We start from the raw sequence: 26,026 nt of genomic DNA, 5'->3' as shown, positions 1-26,026 counted from the left end.
TCTATGCAATCCAACTCTCTATGGACATTATTATGTCCAGGGGACACTTATCCTGCTGACACAGGTAAAAGCCTTGCCTTAAACGAGAAGGAAAGTCGTTAAGCAGTTGGGGGTGCCAAATGTTAGGCACCCCCAAGTGAATGTATTTACTTACCTGAAACCCTAGGCCGGTGCTCCTATCAGCAGAAAACTGCACCGGCCAGCGAGCACCTCAGAGTGATCCTCTTCCGGCTTCTTCTTTCTTCTCGCGGCTGCGCATTAGAGTGAAAAGCCGAACTTTAACTAAAAACTCTGCTTTTTCATTCTACTGCGCATGCGTCTCCCCCAGGAAAGGGAAGAATCCAGAAGAGGATCGCTCTGTGGTGCTCATTGGAATGACTCCAGGCCGGTGCAGTTTTCTGCTGATAGGAGCACCGGCCCAGGGTTTCAGGCAAGTAAATACATTCACTTGGGGGTGCCTAACATTTGGTACCACCAAGTGCTAAACGACTTTCCTTCTTCTTTAAAGTGATACTGCCACTACAAAAAAACTACTCTTCAAAATATTAATGTATATTAAAAGTTGTCTATAGATTATGTTGATCATTTTTCGCTGATTGGGCTGCTTTTGTGAGTAATTGTTAATTGGAGTTCATAAACATGCCAACTGACTATCCCTTCTCAACCTGTTACAGTTTCTAATGCGAATTAACTACTGCTGTACAAATATGGCAGCCCCCTCCTAGAGGAACATGTTGGATCAGATAGGTAATATAAAAGCACAGGGGAAATACTTTTATGGCAAAATTATAAATAACATGCAAAGACAATGGTAGATGACAGATGTAAAAAAATAAAAATAAAATAATAAATTAATTAAAAAAAAGGTTCTCTGATCTCTGGTGTCCGTATCTCTTGAAACTGTTGAAACAAGAACATGAGTGTATTGGGTAGTAGCACCTGTGTCGGCAATAATTGGTGTGATCTAAATAGCTAATTACAATAGCGGAGGTATCTGCATCATTTTAGACAAATTGTATTTATGTGTTGATAAATTAGATTGAGAAAATAGATATAAAATGAATTGCATACAAGGTCATTTTTAAATGTTTTTTGATACTTACTCTTGGTCTGTTGCTTTCGAATACTTTATTTTTTCCATTTCAATCTTCACCACCTTCGTTTTGAGGTTATCAATTTCTTCTTTATACGGTGCTGCACCTTTGGCAACCTTTTCCTTAATATACAAAGGAGAAAAATATCATAGGTCTTTTATCCTGTAACTCAACAATAGCTTAAAATTAATCGACACAAACTAACAGCCACGCAGTTGATCAGAAGACATAGATGCCTGCAATTTTCAAAGATGCCCAGATAGGGTGTAAAAAAAAAAAAAAAGATTTAAAAAGAATCTTCAAGAAGAATCAATTTGCAGATAAACATACCTGTAGGTTTTGTGTTTCTTTCATTGAAGCCTCAAGACTGTTTTGCTTTTCAGTCAGTTTCACCTCCATTGCCTTTAGCTCGGCTTCAGCGGTTCTGCTCAGCAGTTTTTTTTGCAAAATTGCAACTTTTTCTTCTTTTTGCCTTGCATCATCCTTGACAGAGTTTAGCTCATTTTCTAGCTTTTGAAACCTTGATTGCAGTTTCTACAAGTTGCAAAGAAATAAAATTTATATCTACACAAAATATTGATAAATCATGCAACTTTTGTACCACTCATCAACATTTTAACACTAATTCAGTGTCAGTTCAGATATGGGATCAGTTATTTGGAAACCAGTTATCCAAAGAGCTCTAGGCCATAACTCAGACTCCATTCTAATCAAACGATTACAATTTTCTAAAACAATTTCCTTTCTTTTGTAATAATAAAACTGTACCTTGTACTAGATCCCAACTAAGACATAAATAATCCTTATTGGAGGCAATATAATCCTGTTTTTTTTTGTAGTAAAGGTATGGTGATTCAAATTATGGCGAGACCTCTTATCCGAAAAATCCCAGGTCCCATGCATTCTGGATAAAGGGTCCCATACCTGTACATCTTAAGACTTTTGCTGGCTGACCCTAAACTGAATGATGAGGTAAAATGAGGTACCAGGTCCAGTGTTTTTAATTGACAGGAGAGTTACCTTGGATTCATCTTGAACAGTTTTCAGTTTGCCTAAAAGTCTAGCATTTTCTTCCTCCATTACACTTGCACTAGGGCCGTGGTGCTCCAGCATGCGCATTAGTTCTTTGTTTTGCTCTTTCTTCTCTTGCAATTTCACCTCAAACTGGTTCAGATATACAGTCATCTCGCGTTGAATTTTTGACTGAACAGCTGCCTGCAATTAAATCCAAGGAAATCAATATATAAATTGTATGATATATCACATATCAAGGATCCTGCAATGGAGCAAGGCTAAGACCAGGGGACATAACATGAAGTTGCATCAAACAAAACAGACTGTAAAGTAACAAGACTTCTTTACAAAAAAATAAAAAATAAAAAAAAGAACCTTCCAGCCAATATTTTGAGGAATAACCTCAGTAAATTAATTCACAAATGCATGGGATATAAAGAAAATCTGAGGGTTTAACAGAAACCCAAAATATATTAAAGCAAATGGAGATAAGCCCTTTCCTTTTACAGATTTATTAGAGTTTTGATTGCATAAACTGAGTGTATTTGTGGTGTTACTGTTATTGGAAGCACCCTTACAAATAAGCAATCCACATAAAGCTTGTACTTGTTAAGCCTATACTTAGTAAATATGGAAAGTATACATTGTTTGGGTGAGAAAGACATTCAATGTGATAAAGAAAGTTTGAAATACCTTAAGCCTTTTTGTTAAGAGCTGTATGGTAGCAGCAATGCGCCTATTCTCCTGTTGCACCCCTTCACTGAGGTTCTTAGCATCAATGTGCAGATCTGTGAATTCCTCCAGCCACTGCATAAAGCCTTTCTTGTGCTCAAGCTCTTCTTGCAGCGTTGATCCTACATGATTAAGGACTACCTGCACCTCTGAAAAGTCATTCTGGACACACTGCAAACACAGCATTAGTGCAGACAAGTTAGTGACTTTTTAAAAAGAAACTAAACAGGAAATATTTATGAACAGGATATACATATCATGAACATGACTAACAATTTCATTCTCCGAATTAAGGTTTTGTTCACTTTTAAATGAACTATTATGAAGTAGAGAGTGATATTCTGAGAAATTCAAAAACTATAAAACATGAAGACCAATTAAAAAATTTCTTGGAATTGCCCATTTTAACACATATAAAAAAATAACTTAAAGGTGAACCACCCCTTTAAAGTGGACCTGCCACCCAGACACAAAAATCAGTATAATAAAAGTCCTTTTCAAATTAAACATGAAATCCAATTTCTATTGTTTTATTAAAGCATCCATAGCTGTTGTAAGCTCATTTAAAAATCTCTGCTGTCAATCAAATATTGCCTGCTCCTCCTCTATGCCTTAGGCATAGAGGCGGGGCAGACAATTACTTTCACTTTCCATTCAGCACTTCCTAGATGTCATTGCTCTCCACATATTCCCCTGTTCTCTTTGCCCTTTGTGTAGCCAGGGCATGGGGATGAACATCAGGTCCCCCATTCTGGTGCACAAACAAGATTCTGAGATGATGCAAAGCTTGTCTTAATAACAGTGTCCTCAAAATGGCTCCTGCCTGCTTGCTATAATTATGAATTCCCAGACTGACGGAAACAAGATTCAAATAATTTATATAGTGTAATTAGATGTTCATTTTGCTTGACTAATGTGATGAAATAGGATTTTGCACAATTTTTGTTGGGTGACTGGTGCCCTTTAATGCAAATCCCGGTTGCACAGAAAAGAGATAAAATATCAATCAGAAAGGCAAGCAAGCTTTATGTAAAAACAGTCAGCATGTAAAGTGTACCTGAATTATATTTGCTTTTTTAAAAAGTAACTCATTCAAGAATTCAAGTTCACAGAACTTAAGCTCCTCAGATGCAGAGTCCGACCATTTTGTGCCTTGTTGCTCCAAACACTGCAGCTGGAGCCGCAGCTCATTGTGCCTCTTTTGCTCTGCAGCAAGGTCCTTCTCATAATCTTTTATGACACTATAATCTTCTTTGACGGCAGCAGTTCTGCAGACAACCTTGTAAGATTGAAAAATAAGGCTGCAATTATCAAACACATGCAAAAAGTATTTGGACTAGTTTCTCCTTCTCACATAAGGTAGTTGGTTGCATTTTAAATTAGTCATTAAAGGACATAATGACAGGCATATGCATCTTCTATCAAATTCTCTTCCACTTTCTATTGTACTACCCCATTTTGTTTTAGCTTTTGAGAACTCCTTTAAATGAGATCAGTAAATATTGCCATGTTCCCTTGAGATCAGAGATCACCTGACCAGAAAAACTGCAGCTCTAATTGTAACAGAAAGAAGTGTGGAAGCAAAAAACAGAACTTGGCTCATGTGACCTAACTTGTACAGTTTGCTTATGCACACAGTGAATTGGAGGATCCCAGAGGGTAGGCCTTATTTTTTAAAATGGCAATTTTCTATTTATGATTACCCAACGGCACATACAGCTCAAGGGAGAAGGAAAGGTTAAAAGTAAGAAAGCTTTATCAGAAAGGTCTATATAAATACACCATTAAACTCTCAAAGTAATGCTGCTCTGAGTCCTCTGTCAAAAGAAACAGCATTAATTTCCTTATATTGTGTACACATGGGCTTCTGTATCAGACTTCCTGTTTTCAGCTTAAACCTCCAGGGCTAGGGCTTGAGCATGCTCAGTTTGCTTCTCTCTCCCTCCCTCCTCTGCTGTAATCTGAGCCCAGAGCTATGAGCAAGGAGGGAGAGCCTGGCAGGAAGTTACACACCAAGCTAATATGGTAGCTGCTATTCTAAGCAAACAGAGAACTTCAAGAGCCGTTTACTCAGGTATGGTAAAGTATTCTGCAGAATATATATATATATATATATATATATATACACATATATACATATATATATATATATATACACACATATATATATATATATATATATATATAGTGTTATAGCTTGCACTATTGTGGCTAATCTATTGGCAATAAAGTGCCATGGTAGGTTTCCTTCTGCTTTAAACAAGTATTTTATTATGAAAGTTGTTTATTTGCATGAGCAGGGTTTTCCATATGAGCTGTTTTATGCAATACATTTTTTTTTACAGAGACCTACATTGTTTGGGGGTTGTTTTCCTTTAAAAGAAATCTTGTGAACCACTTCGAGAAAAAAAACAAAAAAAAAAACATGTACACAATGTACACCCTTTATTTCTCTTATTAACATCAGCCTCTAATCAAACTGTACTTTACAAGATCAAACACAGTCCCCCAAACCTGCCGTATCGCTTTAGAGTATGAGCAGCTTTTTAACTTGCTTATGCTTTACATAATGCTGCATATGTTGCTATTAAGGTTTATAGTGTTCCAAGGTGTTTTAAAAGCATGCCATAAAACAGTCATACAATGGGAGAACTATACCTTAAATTTGTTCAGAAGGTTCTGCAGTTGAGTATTTAGTTTAACATACTCCGTTTGTACGCTGCCAAAGGATCTAGACAGAGTAGATGAGAGAGTCTCCTTTATATTTAACATGGACTGTTTTTGTGCTTCGGTTTCCTTTTGAAGCTCAGTAGAGAGACTGGTGACCAAACTGTTATGATCTGAATATACAGCAGAGATTTTTACCATCAGCTCCTGTTGATAAAAGTTAGAATGTAAACTCCTTTAAATAAATGATATTTCCTTTATAATCACAATATCTTCTGATTTTATTGTAATACCTCTATTTCTTTGTTTTTGCTCTCTAGTATGTCCGTACGTTCTGCAACATCATCTTCTTCCTGCTGAGGCTCGTTCTGCATTAAATGCAGTACTGAGATTTCTTTCTCCATGATATCGGCCTTTTCACAGAGTTCATAGTTTCTAAGCTTTTCATCCTTTAGCTCCTAAAATTAAAAAGTAGGTACATGAGTATGAAAAGGTAAGTCTTTTTGAAAATTCCTTGGAAACTTTTTCAAGTTCTTTGGAATTCCACTTTAAATTCCACACACACCTTCTGTATTTGGTCCAGCTGTTGCTGTAGAGACGATATCTGTTGCAATAGCTCATCAGCTTCCTTAATTTTCTCAGCAAGTTTGTCGTTGATCTCTTCTTTATGTTGCTTGATAATCTGAAGTTCAGCCTTACACGTACTTAACTCTTCATTTAGATGGGCAGACTAAAAGACAGGTTTTTGATATGTATTAGAACCTATTCTATACTTTCGCTGTAGAATATTATACCTTAGATGGACACCCTTTGATATGTTAGTGGTTGTGAGGCTTTAATGCCCAGTATGGACAAAGAGCAGACAGCTGTGAATTAATTCGAACATCCAAAGAAAACTGTAGCACACCGATCAAACTTGTCTTGTGAAGAAAAGTGTTTTTATTGGCTCACGGCAGACATAAAGTTTGGCAACGTTTCGGGCCACGCAGGGCCCTTTATCAAGCCCTGCGTGGCCCGAAACGTTGCCAAACTTTATGTCTGCCGTGAGCCAATAAAAACACTTTTCTTCACAAGACAAGTTTGATCGGTGTGCTACAGTTTTCTTTGGATGTTCGAGTTATTTGGACCTTGAGCAGGAGGTCCTGTGGACTGTTTAGCACCCGGCACCCGAGAGGGTAATTACGTTCAGGTGAGCACTCTAATTCTGTGTGGAGCTGTGAATTAATTGTCAGCCAGGGGACTAAATACTCCATTGCTTGTACCAATATAGTTCTGCAGCAGCTACAAGTGGAAAGGTACAGATTGAAATGGGAACAGCTGACTGGCTTAACTGCTATCTCAATAATCCTGCAGGAAGACACAGCAGGTTCTTATGAGCAACCGGTTAATAAGTATTGTATTAAAAAGTTGTATAATGAAATACCACTCATTTTGAAAGAGCTGTAATAAGTATTCAGAAAATAAAGACAAGTAATAGATCCAAAGACCATCTTGGAAAATACTTTGTTAAAAGGTTACTTCACTGTTCTACACTGAAACTACAAGGAATTATGGTTTTTATCAGATATAGAAAACAAAACAAATTAGCAGGTGAATACTGGAGGAGCAATACACTGCTTTCAATTGCAAGAACTGGTAAAAGATTTGATACCTGTTTTTGCAAGGATTGCTTTGAATCTCTGAATTCATCCATCTCTTTTGTCAGGATCTTTATTTCTTCAGCGAGACTGGCTATTTTATTTGCAGCTTCATCCTTTTCGCGTTTAGATTGCGCAAATGCATGGTCTCTACTCTTTAATGTCAGTGATAGCTGCTCCAATTCTGAAACCAGTTGCTGCTTCGAATGGCGAAGGTTTTCCCTTTCGCTTACAGCTTCATTCAAAATGCTAGCATTCTGAAGAATCTCCTCCTCTAGAGAAGAGATCTTAGCAGTGAGATTCTTTATTTCATTAGTAGCTTCACTTATCTCCTTCTCGGCCTCTTCCAACTGCAAATCTTTGGTCTTTAAAGATTCTCTGAGCTCTTCCATCTGGGAAGAAGACTGCTGCTTTGACAAGTAGAAGGTCTCTTTTTCACCCTCACCTTCTTTTAGAGTAGTAACATTTTCATTGATCTGTTGTTCTTCTAGAGAAGACATCTTTTCTGTAAGAGCTATTACTTTATTGGCAGCTTCATCTCTCTCCTGCTCCATTTTACCCAATGCCAAGTCTTTGCTCTTCAATGTTTCTCTAAGGTGTTCTGTGTCCAAAGCCAGTTGCTCCTTACACTGGATAAGACTCTCTCTTTCATAAAGCGTTTCCTTTAAATTGGTGGCTTGTTGAAGTAACTGTTCTTCTATACTCAATATCTTCTCTGTGAGATCTATTGTTTTCCTGGCAGCATCAGCTTTGTCCTTCTCTGCTTGTTCCAATGCAAATTCCTTTTCTTTTAAAGACAGACTAAGAGTTTCAATTTCTGAGAACAGGTGTTGCTTAGACTGGTTCAGGTCATCTCTTTCACTTAGAGTTTCTTTCACGGTTGCAACTTTATTAAGCATCTGATTTTCCAGAAGAGAGATCTATAAAAAAAAACAAAAAAAACACATAGCTGTGTTGTATAAAATAAATGCTAAATACATATTTAACTGTGAAAAAAAGTGTCTCAACAAACCTTTTCCTGCAGGACAGAAATCTGGGAGGTCAGTTCCTGAACTTTATCTTTCTGCTGCTGCAATGCTTCTTGAGCCTTTCTTAGATCATCTTGAGTTTCAATGGACTGTAAAGATGTGTATTCAAATGAGAATTTTTCATGTAGTTAACAGCTGCACAGGGGACTATGTCGTAACATATATGTCCAAATTTAGAATGCACAGTAAGCAATAGATTTACTATAAGTAACTTAAAACTACACAGGACTGATGAGCTTTCTGGCCAGTGATTCACAGAGCAAGGCAAAAGTGCCCACATTATTAAGAAAAAGTACACATACCATGCACATGCTGCTTAAATAGCACACCCTCAACAGTAAGCAACCAAAACATTCTTTTTTAACGATATACATTTTCATTTACCATCTTGCAAAAATATCTTCAGCTCAAAATTCTGTCAATTGGATTTAACTCCAAAGCCTGGCGTTATTAGTCAACAGCTCTAATGCAGAGGCATGATATGCCATGTTAAATGAATAGAATACAAATCCAGAAATAGAATTATAATCCATTAGTTTTTTATAATCCATTAGTTTCTCATGCTCACCATTTCAACACTCTCCCTTAGGTCGTCTTGCAGCTGGTCCCTCTCAGCAATTACAGTCCTCTGGCTATTTTTCAATTCCTCCATTTCCAGCATAACCATTTCCATTTCTTGGTTCAGATTAATTACTTTTTGTTCAGATTCTTTTAAAGTTTCCAGCGCTGACTCTTTATCCTTTAAGCTTTTCATAAGCTCTTCTATCTCACATTGAAGTCTGTGCTGGCTTTGCTCAAGTTCATTATTCTCATTTAGCAGACATTGCTCTTTAGTGGTCTTTTGCTGCGCTTCATTTTTAAAATTCAAACCCTTTATAGTGGAAAACAAACAAAAAAAAGTCTGAATAGAATATGCTATAATGCAACTTCTATTGCTAAATTAAAACATTTTTAAATGAATAACAGCATTTTTAGGACACTATACACTGCTGTCCAACTACTGTGGTACCGAGGGCCAGAATTTTTCTGGCCTATGTGGTGGAGGGCTGATAATGGAGGCCAGTGTCGCCTTTTAAACCTCACCCATGGTGTCTCAATAACTTTTAAGACCATGTCCACATTAATGGTAGTAACACACCAAAAAACAAACAAACAAATGTTTGATGCTCACTGTATATATATTAAAAATGTCATACCCTTAAATATACCATAAATATACCCTTAAATTCATGTCACCTCCTCCCCTGTGGATAAAAAAAAAGCACCCCTCCCCCAGCACATGATTTAACACGTGAGCCTGGTACGGTTTGTTCTGGTGGTGCATTAGCATTTGGAAATTGTTGTTCTGGTGGTGCGTTAGCATTTGGAAATTGTTATTAGGTGCCCCTAACACACCACCAGAACAAACTTTACCAGGCTCATGTCCCACAGGATACAGAGTAGGGCAGGCAGAGTACGGCGCGCACACACACACACACGGAGCATTGGGATGGCAGAGTATGGCACACACACACAGGGACAAGGTGAAGCAGAGCACACTCTGGTATCTTCACAGAGAACGCCTGGTGCACAGCGTAGAGCGCACAGCAACCTCCTATATGTAGTTGAAATAGAAAAACTCTGGCACTCGAGGCAAGTGAAATGCAGGGTTTCCCCATGCTTTTTAATTCTTGTGCGGACGTGCAATGTTTCGGGGTGACCCCCTTTATCAAGCATACATACTGACCACAGTGCAAACAATATAAAGAGTGACCAATTAAATTAATTAGCATACCAAATTACCAACATTCAGTTTGAAAGGCAAGGCTCTCGACCAATCACCTGATAGCATGTGAGAAAAAGTTTTTTTTTTTTAAAAAAAAAAAAAACTTTAAAAACAATCACACAATATTACATGAAAAATGTTATTTAAGGGCTAGTCCACACGGGGAGATAGCCACGCGTTTGCGGTCGCGGCGACAAAGCGCCGCGCCAGTCGCCGCGACCGGCGCAGGCGACAGTTTTGTATGGGCGCCTATGTAAAAACGCCTGTGCTAACCACACGAGGCGATGCGCTTTTCAACAGTCGCCTGAAAAAGCCTGGCGAGGCATTTTCAGGCGACTGTTGAAAAGCGCAAGACCTGTCCCTGGAGGAATACACAAGAATACACAAGAATTTTCTTATCTGTAAAAAAACATGAAAGGAACAAGATTATTCACAGCAGGCTTGTTCAAAATATATTTTCACAAAGTTTATATTCCTCTTAACGAGGAATATAACTTGTCCTGCTTTGTTTAAACTTTGTGTAAATATATTTTGAACAAGCCTGCTGTGAATAATCTTGTTCCTTTCATGTTTTTTACAGATAAGAAAATTCTTGTGTATTCTCCAGGGACAGGTAATTTGTCTTATCTGTATTAGGGCAAGTTTGTGGTTACAAAATTGGTACAAAATTGTTACTTTTTAATGTTTTTATCTTTTTAGTATAATAGGCAGTTGCCTAACTACTTTGTATCTTTTTTATCTCTATTACAGACACATGGTTTATTTTAGCACTCCGAAGGGATTGAATGCCCTGGCACAATTTGGACTTTTCACAGAATTTTTGCTGTTTTAAATATCATTTTTCATGTAATATTGTGTGATTGTTTTTAAAGTTTTTTAAAGTTTTTTAAAGTTTTTTTTTTTTTAAAAAAAACAACAACTTTTTCTCACATGCTATCAGGTGATTGGTCGAGAGCCTTGCCTTTCAAACTGAATGTTGGTAATTTTGTATGCTAATTAATTTAATTGGTCACTCTTTATATTGTTTGCACTGTGGTCAGTATGTATGCTTGATAAAGGGGGTCACCCCGAAACGTTGCACGTCTGCACAAGGAATAAAAAGCAATTGGAAACCCTGCATTTCACTTGCCTTGAGTGCCAGAGTTTTTCTATTACAAGCACACACACAGGGAGAATAAGGCAGAGTATGGCGCAAACAAGGAGCATAGGACAGGCACAGTATGACACACACAGGGAGCGTAGGGCAGACAGAATAGAGCAGGAGACAGGGAAACCTATCTAAGGTGGACAGTTCATACTGTGCTACATACAGAGAGGTGTGAACAGGTGAACACTTTCAATCTGGGTCTGAGGTGTTAACAGCACAGAGCTTTAGGGTGTGAACAATAGAGGTGTTACAGTTGTGAACCATGCAGGAGTTTAATGTCTGAATTTAAAGTGTAAACCATGCAAGAGCCAGTTAATCTCAGTATGGATACCTTTTAAAGTTTAGACAAGGTAAGAAATCACAGCAGGCAGACTTTCATGTAAGGGGCCACATGGAGTGAGTGTGTGTGTGGGGGGGAGTTTGCGGGCACTAAACACTACTATTGTAGTGTTTTAACACCAAGCATTGTTCATCTTGGTAAAACAGGCTGCATAAAAGAAATTACACAGCAAGAATTGGCGAGTGCTAGGATTTGTTGCATAATTGGGATAGGATGTGGTTGTGCATCTAGAAGCAACTCCACCAAAATCACCTGCACTGTGCTAGGAGTGCTCCCTACACATTTGTATTTCTGTTGACAAGTAGACAAATCACTTTTTCATCTGCCTATAGGATTTAAGAGGTGCAATTTTACCAATTCAATATTCTCTTTTAGATGGTCCACCTCAGCTGTTAAGTGTTCATGGGTTTGTTGCAGCTCTTTCTTTTCTTGAGTAACTACTTGCATCTGCTGTTTAAGAGCAAGAAGTTGTTGTTCAGTATCATGTTTCTCATGCTGCAAGGACTCAAGTGAGGACTTCGATTCGATCATACTCTTCATCAGATGTTCCACCTCGCACTTTAGCTCAACCTGAGCTTGTTCAAGTTCATTCTTTTCATGTAGTAATTTTTCCTGTTCATTAGTTTTTTGATGCAATTCTTCAGTTAATAACAATATCTGCAAGAAAGAGTTTAAATTATGAGAAGTGATGAGTGTCAACCTATTTAATAAGTCTTATTGCTCACACTCTTGTCCTTTCCTGTAATAATAATAATTATTTATATGTGTCAGTCGGCCATGATCACAGATAACAGCAATTAATGGAGGGCACTCCCTTTATAAAATTTCACAAAGGGTGCAAGAATAAATGCTCTAACCAAATAGAGCCAGAAAATACTCCAAAAACTTTAAAAAGTTACTCTGCACACCACATCATTAATACAGACACTTATGGTATGCAAATATATGGTTTAATAAAACTTGTCAGTACAACAGTGTAGAATTACAAAAACATATCATTTAGTACACACCAAACACAGTGCCCCAAAAAAAACAGCAGCACTTAGGCTTGCAAGGTTGATAAGTTGGTGTGTAGGAGAATACCCCAACGCTGAAACGTAATTATTCACTGTTGTAATGACATGCTTTAGTAAACCACTTATTTGCATAACTTAAGTGTCTGTATTAATGATGTGGTGTGCACAGCAACGTTTTATAATCGGCCATGATCACACAGCATACCTTTTCTTCCAGAGGATGCACACAATCTGCAGAGGTTTCCTTTTCTTGAGTTATTGGACAATTGTCAGAAGCAGCGATTGCAAGATTCTTAGCCAACTGTAGCTCTTGCTGTGTTTTCTGCAGCTGAGCTTGCGTATCTGAATGCTACAAAGAAAATAAATGAAGTAAGCTTTATCAGAAAGGTCTATATAGTTACTACTATTACTCAAAGTAATTCTGCTCTGAGTCCTCTGTCAAAAGAAACCCAGCATTTCTTTCCTTTTATTGTGTACACATGGACTTCTGTATCAGACTTCCTGTTTTCAGCATAAACCTCCAGGGCAGGGCTTGAGCATGCTCAGTTTGCTCCTCTCCCCTCCCATCCCTGCTGTAATCTGGGTTGAGCATGCTCAATTTGCTTCTCTCCCCCTCCCATCCCTGCTGTAATCTGAGCTCAGAGCTGTTAGTGACTCAGGCAGGAAGTGATGTCACACCAAGTTTATATAGCAGCTTCTATCCTAAACAAACAGAGACAGTGTCTAGAGCTGTTTACTTAGGTATGGTAAAGCATTCTGCAGAATAAATATAGAGTTCTAGCTTGAACTATTGTGGCTAATCTGTTGGCAATAAACTGTCTTGGAGCTTTCCTTCTCCTTTAATGGAGACCCTTAGGCTACGGCCACACAGCCTGCGTGCACACACACACACTTTGGAGCAAATACACAAAAGGAGACATCTCTGGGCCGACCTCCGCTTCAGCTCTGCTGTGTGTGCAAAAGCAAGCTGATTAGATTGAAATCAATGGGGCAGGGACTAGTTCTGCCTTCTCTCAGCCTGCAAAAATACGCAGGCTGAGATCAGCTGGAGCCTTCATCCTGTGTGCCTATAGCCTTAGGAAAAACCTTGTAGTACTGTGCTGTAGCCACCACTGCACAAACAAGCCCGTAAATTGTTGTTCAGCCATGCACTCTATAAAACAATTTAGAAAAAAACTATATGGTTAGAAACGCTGTATTTTATATACTTAACGTATTGTACCAGCCCAAGGGTTCGGCAGTCCTAAATTAAAGATCAATTTATAGTTGCTATTAAAAAGTTAAGCTAATGGGGTAGTTCACATTTATATTATAAAATGGACAAAACTTGCAACTTTTTAATTAGTCTTAAATTTTTTTTTATAGTTTTTTTAAAATGATTTGCCATCTTCTGCCTCTTTCCAGCTTTTAAACTGGGTTCACTCACACAGGCAGCCAAATTACGATTACTCTGTGAGGCTCCAATTTTCCTTCTACTTAATTTATTGCTTTCTATTCAGGCCTCTCCTAGCTATCTTTCAGTCTCTCGTTTTAAACCACTGCCTGGTTGCTATGACAAATTGGTCTCCATCAACTAGATAGAAAGCCAATTAACTGAAGACCTAACAAAAAAAATGAATTGCAAATGCGCAGAACATCGCTATGTACACATTATACTAAAAGTTAGTTTAAAGGTGAACCATCGTAACATTAATAGAAAGCAAGGACACAGTCATAAGGCTGAGGGCAGACAAGCGTATTGAACACTTCTATCCACCCAATGAATGTTAATGAGCGGGAAAGAAGCAGATGCCCTGAAATCAGCGGCTTTATTTACAAGTACAGTTTGTGGCTGTGTAAGGCTATAGAGAGCAGAGATTGGCTTCAAAGTGGCTGCTTTCATGTTTGTCAGGCCACACACAGAAGCAAACTGTACTTTAAAATGCAACCGCTAATTTCAGCGCATCTGCTTCTCCCACCTCATTAATATTCACTAAACGGAGAAAAGCATTCAATTTGCTTGTCTGCCAAAAACCTGATTCTGCAGTTGGAAACTACCAATCAATGTTTATTTAGAACAGGGATCCCCAACCTTTTGAACCCATGAGCAACATTCAGAAGAAAAAGGAGTTGGGGAGCAACACAAGCATGAAAATTGTTCTTGGCTGGCCAAATAAGTAGTTATTGGCCATTTGGTAGCCCCTATGTGGATGTGGACATCCACATAGGGGATGGAATTAAAAAAACAAGCTCCTGCTTTGAGGCCACTGGGAGCAACATCCAAGGGGTTGGAGAGCGACATGTTGCTCACGAGCTACTGGTTGGGGACCACTGATTTATAACGTATGGTATATTTTGTAGCCATGAAATGGGAAAAATTTAACCTACTACAGTGAATTTTCATTTGCTGCTGTACTATACTTAACTTCAGGAATGTAATAAAACAGAACTATCCTAACTAAGAACTAAGCCAGACCAATTTCTCTGAGAAGTTCATCTGTTAGGGAGAAGCGGTTATCCCTGAATCAGCGTCAGTTCTTATAATAGCTATATAATTGAGCTATATAATTGAGATGTACAAGAGATGAAGCAGATTCAGAGAACACTCACAATAGCCTCCTACTCATTATGTTACAGTTTGCTTTGGGCAAAGCTATGATTGCTTTTTGCTCTTGTTGGACTGACTTGATAGACCTGTGTTTATGTTTAATCTCAGGTAATACATTAATGAAAGCGTGTAAAGATTATATTAATGTTCCCATTCAGATTGGGTTGTATTGTGTTGCAGCATGTACATCAAACACAAATAGCAAGATGGTTGTTGTCATATAATGCATGTGATTTCTGGTAAGACACAATGTACATCTGCAAGGATACACTGCTGTCATTACTTTACTTACATGCTTTAGGGTTGTGTCAATATTCTCTTTTAGAATAATATTTTCACTCAGCAAGCTTTCTAGCTTCTGTTGCAGGTCATCTTTTAATAGAACGGACGTCTCCATCTCTTTCTGAAGGATTTCAAGTTTGTTAGACAGTTCCAGCTTTTCTTCTTGCAATCTTTCCAGTAAATACTGATTTCGCTCAAGTTTTTCTCCAAGAACTTTTATCTCCATTTCTTCAGAATGCCGATCAATGCTGTCTTCCTCATGGTCAGCTTGCAATGGAGTTTCCAATTTTCCCTCAACTAAATTGGTGTTTGCAGTTTGTACAAGTTCAAAATAATCTCTATCCTTTATTTCCAGCCTTTCTTCTGCTGCCTTTAGCTGTGCTTTCAGGACCTCTATCTCATCTACCAGCTTCTGTGAACCACTGAACACCTCTTCTAAACTGAATTGATTTTCCTAGAAGAAATATTAAAATATGGTTATGCACAGAGCGTTATATGATATCTATGTTATAGATAAATAAGTTGAAAAGTTTATATTCATACATATATAGACGGTTCATATTTAGGCAGAATATTCCATCCTGCTAGAAGATATGAGAAAATGTAAAATTACTTCCTGCAGATAGCAACCATTTTAACATAAGATTCACCATACTGAAATAAGAAACTTTCTATGTATAAAAAATGTAAAATTCTGACCGGTTTCTGAAACGGCAAGTTATTCTTTACCGTTTCCCCACCCCCTCTACATTTGTCTCTCACTTTTCTTTTTATTCAGGAGCCTGATTTTGATTGACAATTAGGTCTAATACAACTTTTGGGGTTTTCTTTTGCCTAGATCTGACTCTTTCAAAATGGCAAGAAATTCAGTCTCTCTACATGCAAGACTTGTGTCAAAGTCAGTTATTTTGTTAGATTTTGTTTGTGCTGGAGTCAATTGAGTGACCTCTAATCTGTAGGCTAGAGAGCCCCCCCCCACCCCCAAAAAAGATATATTAGATATGTCAACCAAAATCAGACTCCTGCATGAAGAGACACAGATGCTGAGAGGGGGGATAGTGAGCAACTTGTTTTTTTTCCAGAAAAATAGTACAGATTCAATTGATTATATTTAGAAGGTTTCTTATGTTGGTATGATGAAGCTTATATTACATTTTTATTTTTGTGATTGCACCCTTTAAATTGTCTTCAGACAGGAAAGTTTAATAGATTATTATTAGATCTGCTAATATGTCACAAGAAGCACTTCGCTTTTTTTTATTAACTTTGAGTAAAATTAATTTATGTATGTTTGTAATTCATGCCTGTCCATCAACAATTTATATTTTAAAGTCCTGGCTCATAAGTGTGCAGAAAGCCATTTAAAAGACCATAGTCCATGTTATTTTATAGACTATAAATGGTTGTTTGAACCCAAACTTTCTAAACCCACTGCTGTAATGAAACAGTCTTCTGTTTTATTGTGCAATGCTTTTGTATTGTGCTATTTATTTCTAATATGGCACATTCCTAGATCCAAATGATATCAACTTTAGAAGTTCATGGGGCCCTTAACAGGACCTGAGGGCATAAAAAGCCCTTTACGACTCAATAATCAGTCCGGTGGCCAGCCCTGATGCAGTATATTATTACTAACTGTATATAAGGAGAAGATATGGTTTTAACTTTTGCATTATTTAAGAGTCTCCAATAAATATGTACTGTTTTTGTCAATGCTATTAGTAAATCGGTGTTCCGTCTACATCAATAAAATGCACATGCTAAAAAACTAAAACCACTAGTTTCATATGTGATAATGCAACCTCTTTAGCATCTGTCCTATGCACTTCAACCAATGTTTGCATACCCTGATCTTTTTACTTACATAGACAAAGTGTTCCGTAGAACCTAAAACCAAGTGAATTGATTTATTCAAAAGTTGCATCTGATAAAGTACATTGCAAGACAAAGTTGTAAGACTTTAGACCTTTAAGTTTGTTTTTTCTGACTGATCCCTACTCCTATATGTGGAGATGCCCTTTTTAATGTCTACAAATGTTTAAAATGAAGTACACACATTTAATGTAATGTAATAAAAGTCACAAAGTTTACATTTTTAGTTTAGTATTAGATAGATGACAAGAAAGCTCTACCTTCTGGTTGGTTGGTTGCTGTATGTTGCAATGATAAGAGGAAAGTTACGGAGAGCCATAAAGAAGGTTTTGTCAGTGATAAATATGACCCATAGTTTTGCCTTATAAAATAGTCTTAGGGTGGCTAGGATTTAGAAGAGAAGGATAGCTCCTCCCATGGGGGGGGGGTGTTAGGGTACCCCCCCCAGGACTGTAATGGCTTACTAGATACCTCGACCAGTGCCCGGTAGCAAAAGATTACACAGGGCCAGGGTACTTGCAAGCAAACAGTTTTTGTTTTTTTTGCTGTATTGCGTATGCGTCGGCTGCTGGGTCTGGAAGAAAAGGGGATGTCCTCTAAAAATCGATGTCAACAAAAGTCTACAACATATTTTTTTGGGAGAAACAGGGATACTTTTCTATTAATGAATCACTAGATGGAAAATGCAACAGAAAAATGGAAAATCAACAGAAATAATGACTTTTTTCAATGACTTTCTATGGGTGGCTGTTTTTCTAATATTGAAGTGTAAAGTGTAATTTTTCACCTTCTGAAGCAGCTTTGGGAGGGGGGGGGATCGCCGACCCTGTAAACTGTTCTAAATGGATACATTTAGTTGATATATTTCTTATCTTTGCCCCTGCTGAGCAGAATCCCTGGGTTTCATTACAGGCAGCTGTTAGAATTGATACAATAGTTGCTAATACTCCAGAGATGTTTCTGAGAAATGTATCAACTAAATGTTGCAAAATTGTAACAGTTTAGAATCTGCACCTGAATTGCCAGACTTAAACACCAGAGACAAACATTTATCGTAACCCAAATGTGGTTTATAAATAACAGTGGATTATGGATAGAAACAGTGGATAAACCCTGCATTTTTGAATAATGGTTTCAGAGTGTATAAAAAATGAAAGCTCAGCATATCTAAAGATATGTTTTATTCAGAAATCACAAAAACAGCATCCTGCTCAAACTCACGCCAAGCTGCAATCTCTCCTCTGTCCCTAAATTTCTGTTTCACAGTCACAGATGAAAGACATAAGAATCTGACTTGAGAATCTGTCCTGGTGATATTTAAAGGAGAAGGAAAGGTTAAAACTGAGTAAGCCTTATCAGAAAGGTCCATCTAAATATACCAGTAAACCCCAAAAGTAGTGCTGCTCTGAGTCCCCTGTCAAAAGAAACACAGCATTTCTTTCCTTCTATTGTGTACTCATGGGCTTCTGTATCAGACTTCCTGCCTTCAGCTTAAACCTCATTGGCCTGGGCAAGAGCATGCTCAGTTTGTTTCTCTTCCCCCGCCCCCCTCCCTTCTCTACTGTAATCTGAGCCCAGAGCAGAGAGAGATTCAGGCAGGAAGTGATGTCACACCATGTTAATACTGCAGCTCCTATCCTAAACAAATAGAGTTTCTAGAGCTTTTTACTCGGGTATGGTAAAACATTCTACAGAATAAATATAGCATTCTAGCTTGCACTATTGCAGCTAATCTATTGGCAATAAAATGCCTCCGTAGCTTTCCTTCTCCTTTAATCATCAAGAAGTAATGGGTAGCAAATTGAGACTGAAGAGGAGGAACAGGGCAACGCATTGCAGTGATATGAAACAGGAACTTCAGCGTGAACGAGAGACGACATGAATTCATTCATTTCTTTTAGCAAAGGCTGTTTTTAAATTATTTATAAGAGTGTAATGACATGGGAGTAAGTGATTTGTGAATAAAATTAGATAGCACTCAGCGTGGCAAGTCTTCTGGCATTACCCAAAGGTACACTGGGGACAAAAGCCCTATATTTTTACAAAAGGTTTGTTGATGCTAGATATCTCATAAATATCTTATAATCAAAACAGCTTTGTATACAATATAGAAAAAAACTCACCTTACTAGAATATTCCTCTGCTTGTTCTTTGAGCTTATTGTTGTCTTCCTTTAGATTCTCCAACATGGACTTCAACACTTCGCTTTCTTCAGATTTGCCCAATATCTCCTTTTCAAGGCCATTGAGTTTTTTTGTGATTTCAAGGTTTTCTCCCTCCACAGATTTTACATGAGCACGAAGCAGCTCCAGTTCTGAAACTAAAGCCTTACAAGATGTTTGAAGCTCATCTCTTTCACCACGCAGCATTTCACTTTGTAACGAATTAACTTCATCCAGTGACACCTTTAAAAATGAAATAATCCAGTGAGATACTGCAAATAAGAGAGCTGACCTATTTCCGATTGTCCAGCATTCACACCAGGATGGAAGGATAAACTGGAGAAAAGACCTAACTTGGATGCACATGTGAAAGCACTTGTTCCTTACCAGCACAAACTCGTCAAGCCTCATTTCTACAACCTATCCTGTAGCCTTGTGCCCTAGGGTATCCAGACCACTGCAGGACTTTTTTTGCAGCATACATGTTCAAGGGACTAAGTTCATAAGTGATAGCCCCCTCTTAAAACACCCTGCTCTGAATCCGAGGGGTGATTTCAGCCATTTATGTAGATTTTTCCACACATAGCTCCTATAATTTTAAAAAGTTTTAACATTTTCCTGTCAAATTGATGTTTGTTTATGTATCTTTGACTGTATAATCCATCAATGACTTTTTTTGCAGAGTCACACCCCAGCGACCTACTAGACTACGTAACAGCTAATTCCTCTAAGGGGATTGTGATACTACAGGACAGTTTTGGGAGAAAATAAAGAAGGTAAAAAGAGGAACTAAACCCTTAGCAAAAAAAAACCCTACCTTACACCCCCACATAGATCCAACTCTGTCCTTTCCCCCAGCCTAGCTGCTGCCCCAGGCAAATGCCCCTAACTTTTTATTTACCCCTCGGTGCAGATTCAGGGATCGGAGTTCATGGCAGCCATCTTCCTGGTCTTCGGTAATCTGAGAATGCGGCACATGAACTGAAATGGACGTAAATTGCTGAAGCGCCAGAAGAAGACACGAAGACCAGGAAGATGGCTGCAGTGAACTCCGAAACCCTGAATCTGCACAGAGGAGTAAGTAAAAAGTTAGGGGCATTTACCGGGGGTAGCAGCTAGGCTGGGGGTGAGGAGGGAGGAGAGTCTATGTGGGGTAGGGTTTTTTTTAATAAGGGGTTAGTTTCTCCTTTAAAAGCAGAAAGCTAATGAATAACAGAGTTTTGCACTAGGCTTATACTGCCAAACATACCCTTAGAGAAGCTTGGAAAAATATAACAAACTGGAAATTTATAAAATTTACCTCAATATTTCCACTACATGAAAAAAAAAAAAAAAAAAAAAAAAAAAGGATAGGGATACTGAACATTTTACCACAGATGTTAGGAGGTGCATTCTTATTATTGTCAAACCATCGAGTATTCTATTTAATAATTACATTTGAAAAGGACTGTTCATTTTTTTCTATTTCTATATACCATAAGGATGCACACTTACAGTTCAGAACAGGTATAAGCAATTAACTAAACTCAAATCGAACATACAAAAAACAGGAAGTTTAAAACAAACCTTTTCCTGGTTAGCAACTGCATCATGGTTTGGTGATGAAATTCCTACAGAACAATCTAAAAGCTGTTGTCTAAAGCTATCAACCAGTTGCTTCTGTTCTCTTAGCTCTTCCTGGGCAGCCCTTAATTCATCTTGTGTTTCAATTGACTGTATAACACAATTCAGAAAAAAAAAGCTGGTAAGTATATACCAAAAGCTGGAAAGGCCTGTTTTACTGTATTAAATATTAGTATAACTATTACCTGCTCAATGTTTTCACTAAGGTCTTGTTTTAGGCTATCATGCTCTGCTTTCAGGTCTTCGAAGTTGGTCTGAAGCTCATTCCTTTCTATAGTAATATTTTTCATCTCTTCTTGAAGTGTTTGGAGTTTTTCTGTAACTTCCAGATTCTCCAGCTGCAATTTCTCTATAGACAGCTGTGAGTCAGTTAGGTGTCCCTTCAGTAGTTCCATCTCCAAAAGCAGTTTAACCTCTCCTTCTTCCAAGTCTTGCTTTGGCTTCTGGAGATCAGACTTTTCAATACTTTGTGCTTGAAGACTTTGAAGTTGAGTGTTCAACTAGACAAAAAAAAGGAAATTTGAAGTCTTTTGTGATAATAGAAAATAATAAGACATCCTTGCTTCTAGTTTAGGAGTCAAACAATAAAACCATTCCTGTTAAAGGAGTGGTTCATCTTTGAGTTAACTTTAAAGGGATACTGTCATGGGAAAAAAAACATTTTTCAAAATGAATCAGTTAATAGTGCTGCTCCAGCAGAATTCTGCACTGCAATCCATTTCTCAAAAGAGCAAACACATTTTTTTATATTCAATTTTGAAATCTGACATGGGGCCAGACATATTGTCAATTTCCCAGCTGCCCCAAGTCATGTGACTTGTGCTCTGATAAACTTCAATCACTCTTTACTGCTGTACTGCAAGTCAGAGTGATATAACCCCCTCCCTTTTCCCCCCCAGCAGCCAAACAAAAGAACAATGGAAAGGTAACCAGATAACAGCTCCCTAACACAAGATAACAGCTGCCTGGTTAGTCTAAGAACAGCACTCAATAGTAAAAACCCATGTCCCACTGAGACACATTCAGTTACATTGAGAAGAAAAAACAGCAACCTGCCAGAAAGCATTTCTCTCCTAAAGTGCAGGCACAAGTCACATGACCAGGGGCAGCTGGGAAATTGACAAAATGTCTAGCCCCATGTCAGATTTCAAAATTGAATATAAAAAAATCTGTTTGCTCTTTTGAAAAATGGATTGCAGTGCAGAATTCTGCTGGAGCAGCACTATTAACTGATTCATTTTGAAAAATTTTTTTTTCCCATGACAGTATACCTTTAAGTATGTTATAGAATGGCTAATTCTAAGCAACTTTTTAATTGGTCTTCAATATTTATTTTATCTAGTTTTTGAATTATATGCTGACCCCATTTAAAAAACAAATGCTCTGTAAGGCTACAAATTTATGGTTACTTTACTCGTATTTGTATTCAGGCCCTTTCCCATTCATATTCCATGGTTGCTAGGGTAATTTGGACCCTAGCAACCAGATTGCTGAAATTGCAAACTGGAGAGATGCTGAATAAAAAGCAAAATAACTAAAAAAAAAACAAATAATAAAAAATGCAAACGGTCTCAGAATATTACCCACATCATCATACTAAATGTGAACAACCCTATTAAATAGTATTAAGGAACATAGTACCTGTTTACTTTCAAGATATCACAGCAAAAACACTTGTGCCAGAAGCTGATCATTGTTGCAGCTCAAGCTTAGAATACATATTTAGGTCTATCCATACAAGTGTTCACTTTACTCTGAATAAACATATGCAAGGAATACTTACATCAATAACTTGCTCCTTGAGACTGTTTCTTTCAGTCTCTAGACACACCATAATGTTGTTCCTTTCTGTAGCAAGGGCTATTAAATTGTGGTAGTCATTGATTTCTATGGGGTCTTGAGAGTTCCCTTCAACTAATTTTGAGGGAGGAAGCGAGTCTGAAAGAGGTGTAATCGGAAATATAGTCTGCATTGCTTGAAAAAAGTATTTTTTCTCATGAAGCAGTTGCTCCTTATCCCTTATAGTTTCTTCAAGTTCATGTTTTGTGTCAGCAATCTATATTAAGAAAAACAAGTTATATGAAGCGCACAAATAAAACAGCTCTATTATATTATAGATCAGACAGAGTTCTAGCCAACCTTTACTTCCACAGACTCCATAGTGCCTTTAAGGTTCTCCATTTCTCTTAAAAGGTCTTCAGCTTCACTTTTGTTTCTGATATACTTTTCAAAAAGATCATCATGCATTTTCTTCATCTCCAAGTATTGCTCTTCAGTCTGCTGCACTTTTGACTGTGTGTGTGTCACTTCGTCAGTCAGTTGTAAAATCTGCTCAGATTGCTCCTGCATGATAATCTCTTGTTTGCTTATAATAGATGCAGAATGTTCTCCTTCTTGCTTTAATAACATTATCTCTTCAGAAGCCTTGCTGATCTAGAAAGTAGATTTTATTTTTCCAATAAATGCTTATTGTTTTTAGTGGGCCATTTGTGCTTCATTTGTACCTATACGTTGTATCTTTATTTTAATAATTTTCTTAAATTAAAGGGGAACTATTGCAAAAATGAAAATTTTAGATAATCTTAAGAATACTGAAAGAAGAAACTATCTAAATACAATCAATTCATTATTCTGTATTGTTTTTGGAATAATCAAGTTTATGTTCACTATTCCTCTCTCAGCATCAGTTTCTCTTCATTCTCTCTTCATGCAGGAGTTGGGTGTCAGATATTCATTGACAGTTAGATCCAATATATCTTATAGAAGGCTCCCTTTCCTAGATGTATTAGAGTTCACTCAAATCCCTAGGCTGCAAAAACACACACATATTTCCCTGTACCAAGTGTAACTTTGTAGACAAAAATGGTATAGTGGCTTGATAAAAAGAAGTGTATAGTAAATATTAAAAAATTTACACTTTCCAAACAATTTGCATAATGAATCAACTTATATTTTATTGATGGTGAGGTTAACACAAAAATTAGTTTGACTAACAGACTTTAGTAATATAAACAACGAAAACTGTCATTTTAAGTCAGCCATTGCTATGAACTTGCCATTATTTAAAGGTGCATCCAAATCCAGGATTCTGCATTTTTTAGCAGGATTTGAATCCTTGTGCCTGGCCAACCCGAATCTGAATTTGCATATACAAATTAGAGGCGGGAAGGAAAATCAGGTGACTTTCGTCACAAAATAATGAATTAAAAAAAAAATTCCCCGCTGTTTCCTTAGAATTCGGTATAAAACAGTGGATTTGGTGCATCCCTAGATGTTATGCATGAGCTGCAGATATTTTACATAAAGATTAGTGGGGCTTTTATTTCTACAATATGCTGAATTCAAAAATATTGCTATCAATTGCTCCAGCGAAGGCTGAACTTTAGGACACTTGCATGGTATCCTTGGACATGTGTAGTGAATAGGTCAAAGCAATTTCTTATGGAGATTCCCACACCAGTTCACTTTGACTATGGTGAAATGCACATCTTGCATATGAGAAGCCTCCACACTTAAGTAAAGGAGATAATGTACCAACCTGATTTTTCAAGCATTCAACTTCATTTGGCAAAAATTTGTATTCTGATAGGCAAGTCACTTCATTCTCCAAGGCATTTTTTTCTTCCAATGCTTTCTCAAGCTGCTTTGAGAACTCAGAAACCTTTTTCTCTAATTCAACACGAGAAAGCAAATCTAGGAAGGAAAACAAAATAGCCCAATAATCCATCATAGTACTATGATGTTGAACTTCTGTAGCCCAGAAGGCTTTACTCTATAATTCATGCAGGTGGCAGTCTCTTCAAATAGGGGCTGATTTTCAAACATGGGTAGGAAATCGTATAAATACAGTTGATAATAGCAATTGCCAACTAGTACGTTTTTCGTTATCTAACTTGCTCAGTGCTCATAAATGGACACTAAATTGCTTTGAAAAATGCCATAAGCTTCTTGAAGTGGCTATACCCATGGCCTATATACCTATCTTAACTTAAATATTAAGTTATTTTCTTATACTGTCAGCATTTCAAAATATTAAGGATCAAAAGCTACAAACCTCTGGGGACCTTTCCTGCCAGAAGGCCATTTAAGTAGTTAATCTCATTAAAAGCACTTTGCAACTCTTTCTGCAAATCAGCTTCCATTTTCTTGTAGTTTGATTTTTCAGTTTCCAGCTGCTTCTCAAACAAAGACGCAGCCTTTTCTTTTTGATTGTACCAGTTTGATGTGTCCTCCTATGTATTGAGACATGTTTTAGAAAACTATCTCAGTGGAAAGAAAAATCACTTAAATCTCTCAAAGAACAGCACAGCTGATGGATTTGAAATTAAACCTTTTCAATGCACTTTATGAAAAAAATTTGCACAAATAGAGACAGGGAGAAAGACAATAGCAAATATCTTGAAAACAATGTTTAAATGAATGTTCATTGGAGAAATGTTTTTATACACCAAACCAAAACCCCAAAATGATCATTTTTCAAGGGCTGTTCAACTTCCAACACTTTTTTCAGTTCAGAGTAGCTCACCAGAAACAAAGACTTTTTCCAATTACTTCCTATGTTGTATTTGGGACCGTTTGCCAAATATTGCAAAAAGTGTAAACAGTCTTATTTCACCGTCTTATGTCTTTCTGGAGTGGTGTTGCAGACATAACTGTTCTAAATTATGCATTTCTTATCATTAACCCTTCTGAGCAGAATCTCTGAGTTTCATTAAATGCAACTATTGCATAACTGATAATAGTTACTAATATTCCACAAAGGGTAAGTCCACACTGGGCGTTTTGGGGAGATTTGGTCGCCTGGCGACTAATCGCCTCCTTTTTGCGGCGCTTCGTTTTCCGAAGTTGCCTCACGAGGAAACTTCGGGCGACTTTGGAAAAGGAATCGCCGCATGTGATTAGCGCTGGCGTTTTTCATTTTAGCCGGTGCAGAGTGAGGGAAGGCGTTTGGGGAGATTGGTCGCTGCAAAAACGAGGCGATTAGTCGCCAGGTGACCAAATCTCCCCAAAACGCCCAGTGTGGCCTGACCCTTAATGTATCAAATTGTAACAGTTCAGAA

The 26,026-nt window shown here is 37.5% G+C and overlaps 1 protein-coding gene across 3 annotated transcripts in view; it reads right to left on the bottom strand.

The window, feature by feature from the left end:
- LOC108704450 (centromere-associated protein E) overlaps positions 1 to 26,026 on the bottom strand; it is a 54,832-nt gene that overhangs the window by 6,603 nt on the left and 22,203 nt on the right. For all 3 annotated transcript variants that reach the window (XM_041579668.1, XM_041579669.1, XM_041579667.1), the window contains exons 22-42: positions 25,021 to 25,198; positions 24,505 to 24,659; positions 23,106 to 23,399; positions 22,750 to 23,022; positions 21,152 to 21,466; positions 20,910 to 21,056; positions 19,305 to 19,586; positions 15,320 to 15,763; positions 12,646 to 12,789; positions 11,779 to 12,081; positions 8,741 to 9,043; positions 8,157 to 8,261; positions 7,159 to 8,064; positions 6,073 to 6,237; positions 5,801 to 5,965; positions 5,499 to 5,714; positions 3,898 to 4,119; positions 2,802 to 3,011; positions 2,115 to 2,309; positions 1,425 to 1,628; positions 1,104 to 1,216 (exon numbers count right to left, since the gene is read on the bottom strand). In XM_041579668.1, the coding sequence (XP_041435602.1) occupies positions 1,104 to 1,216; positions 1,425 to 1,628; positions 2,115 to 2,309; positions 2,802 to 3,011; positions 3,898 to 4,119; positions 5,499 to 5,714; positions 5,801 to 5,965; positions 6,073 to 6,237; positions 7,159 to 8,064; positions 8,157 to 8,261; positions 8,741 to 9,043; positions 11,779 to 12,081; positions 12,646 to 12,789; positions 15,320 to 15,763; positions 19,305 to 19,586; positions 20,910 to 21,056; positions 21,152 to 21,466; positions 22,750 to 23,022; positions 23,106 to 23,399; positions 24,505 to 24,659; positions 25,021 to 25,198 (5,339 nt within the window). The remainder of the gene's footprint in view (positions 1 to 1,103; positions 1,217 to 1,424; positions 1,629 to 2,114; positions 2,310 to 2,801; positions 3,012 to 3,897; positions 4,120 to 5,498; positions 5,715 to 5,800; positions 5,966 to 6,072; positions 6,238 to 7,158; positions 8,065 to 8,156; positions 8,262 to 8,740; positions 9,044 to 11,778; positions 12,082 to 12,645; positions 12,790 to 15,319; positions 15,764 to 19,304; positions 19,587 to 20,909; positions 21,057 to 21,151; positions 21,467 to 22,749; positions 23,023 to 23,105; positions 23,400 to 24,504; positions 24,660 to 25,020; positions 25,199 to 26,026) is intronic.

The sequence above is a fragment of the Xenopus laevis genome, chromosome 1S, assembly GCF_017654675.1.
Source record: "Xenopus laevis strain J_2021 chromosome 1S, Xenopus_laevis_v10.1, whole genome shotgun sequence".
NCBI lineage: Eukaryota > Metazoa > Chordata > Amphibia > Anura > Pipidae > Xenopus > Xenopus laevis.
Note: the sequence above shows the minus strand (reverse complement) of the source record. Positions and strands in the feature narration are given on the sequence as shown.